The 1,730-nt window shown below is 38.5% G+C and overlaps 1 protein-coding gene across 1 annotated transcript in view; it reads left to right on the forward strand.

The window, feature by feature from the left end:
* The first annotated feature begins 188 nt into the window (after window positions 1-188).
* Window positions 189-1,730, forward strand: part of CPM (carboxypeptidase M) — a 65,128-nt gene continuing 63,586 nt past the window's right edge. Inside the window, exon 1 of the mRNA XM_008585772.1 lies at window positions 189-348. Coding sequence (XP_008583994.1) covers window positions 189-348 — 160 coding nt within the window. The remainder of the gene's footprint in view (window positions 349-1,730) is intronic.

Genomic DNA, 1,730 nt, shown 5'->3' on the forward strand with positions numbered 1-1,730 from the left:
TGCCCGCGCTCTCGGTCGCCGGGTGCGCTGCTAACTCGTGGAGGTGTCGCTTCCAGTTTTTCCTTCCTTAGGAAGCAGGGAGCCTTGGTGTCAGGACACCCTGGGACTAGGGGGCTGAGACGGAACTTGACGCCCCCGCCTGCCGTCGTCAGTTCTCAGCTTCATTCTTCTTTCTTCGTCTCTAGAGCATGGACTTGGCGTGCCTCTGGCTGGGGCTGCTGCTGCCTTCCGTAGCTGCGCTGGATTTCACCTACCACCACCAGGACGACATGGAAGCGTTTTTGAAGACCGTTGCCCAAAACTACAGTTCTATCACTCACTTACACAGTATTGGGAAGTCTGTGAAAGGTAGGGTCCGCATCGTGCACACTTACCAAACCCTCAGTCCCCCTTCTGTTCTTTAAGTATTCCTCAGCTTCCTGTCCCCTCTCCACGAAGCCACTCTGAGGAGCTCCAGGCAGGTCACCCAGTGCCTCGCGTGTTGGTTGTTTTCTGATCTTGTTTGTTGTTTTTTTGTGTGTCGGAGGAGTAGTAGGAAGAACTGGATTTTACTGAATCTCTCCATAGTGATTCAGTGTCATTGAGTCCTTCGCTTTATTGGCGTTCTGTCTTTTTGGATCTCGCAGCACTGGCTATCTGGGATGTGTATTTTAGTTCCTTTTCAAAATAAACTTCTTCCAAGGAAGTCCATTTATCCACGTCAATTTCCCTTTTTGTTAGCTTCCTTAAGTATGACTTGACTGTTAGTATCATTTCTTCAAGTCTGTTTTAAACTAAAATAGTGCAGTTTTGTTGGTAAGATTTCTATGCTATGTATAATTAGCCCTATGGTTTAAAGTTATGAAAAACTATCATTTCTACATGTTTCTTTTAATCTTAAGTAGTACAGTTCTGTTGGTAAGATTTGTGTCATGTATAATTAGCCCTATGGCTAAAAGTTATGCAAAAAAAGTGGCTCTATGATTAAAGGCTGTTTTTAAAATGTATCCATTTGAAGAAGACAATTGCTAGAAAATAAGTGTTAGCACTGATTGATACTCTTTCTAGCATTTTCACATTTGTCACTTAATTGCTTTGTTTTAACCTAGAAACTATATATATTTATTCTCATTTTTATAGACAACAAGTTTGAATCACAGGGAAATTAAATATTTGTTCAAGATCACCCAGGATTGGCACCTAGATCATTTTGGATGAGGCAAATAATTTTATCAGATATTATTTCTTAATCCTCTTTTATTATAGTGATACCCCCAAGAGATTAGCAGAAAACTAGATGCTTAAATCCTGTTTTCTAAAGTTTCTGAAATTCAGACCTCAACTCTTTGTAAGGTGTGTTCAAGCTCTGAATTTTAGCTCTGAGCTTTTGAGTCAATTGGGAGTCTCTTAGTTACCATATTCTTAATTCGTCATTTTCCAAAAAAATTAAGGTCGTTTTTTTTTATATTAAAGAAAAAGTATTACATAAATATACTTATGTGCGATGTAAAATAAAAATCCTGGGCTGTATGTAATAATAGTACTTTTTTCTGTAAACAATATTGCCAAAGAGTTGGTTCCAGAATTACTCTGTATTGCTGTATGATCCAAAATTATACAGGTTGGATGTGTGAGAAATCATATCTTGAATCAGCATATGTATTTAACCTTTTGAAATCATTTTCCCCTAGGGCTAGAGTGAGCAATTTTAAAAAGATCTAAGAATACTAATTATATGAATAAAGGAAATA

Source organism: Galeopterus variegatus, unplaced genomic scaffold (genome assembly GCF_000696425.1).
Source record: "Galeopterus variegatus unplaced genomic scaffold, G_variegatus-3.0.2 Scaffold3704, whole genome shotgun sequence".
NCBI classification, from domain to species: domain Eukaryota; kingdom Metazoa; phylum Chordata; class Mammalia; order Dermoptera; family Cynocephalidae; genus Galeopterus; species Galeopterus variegatus.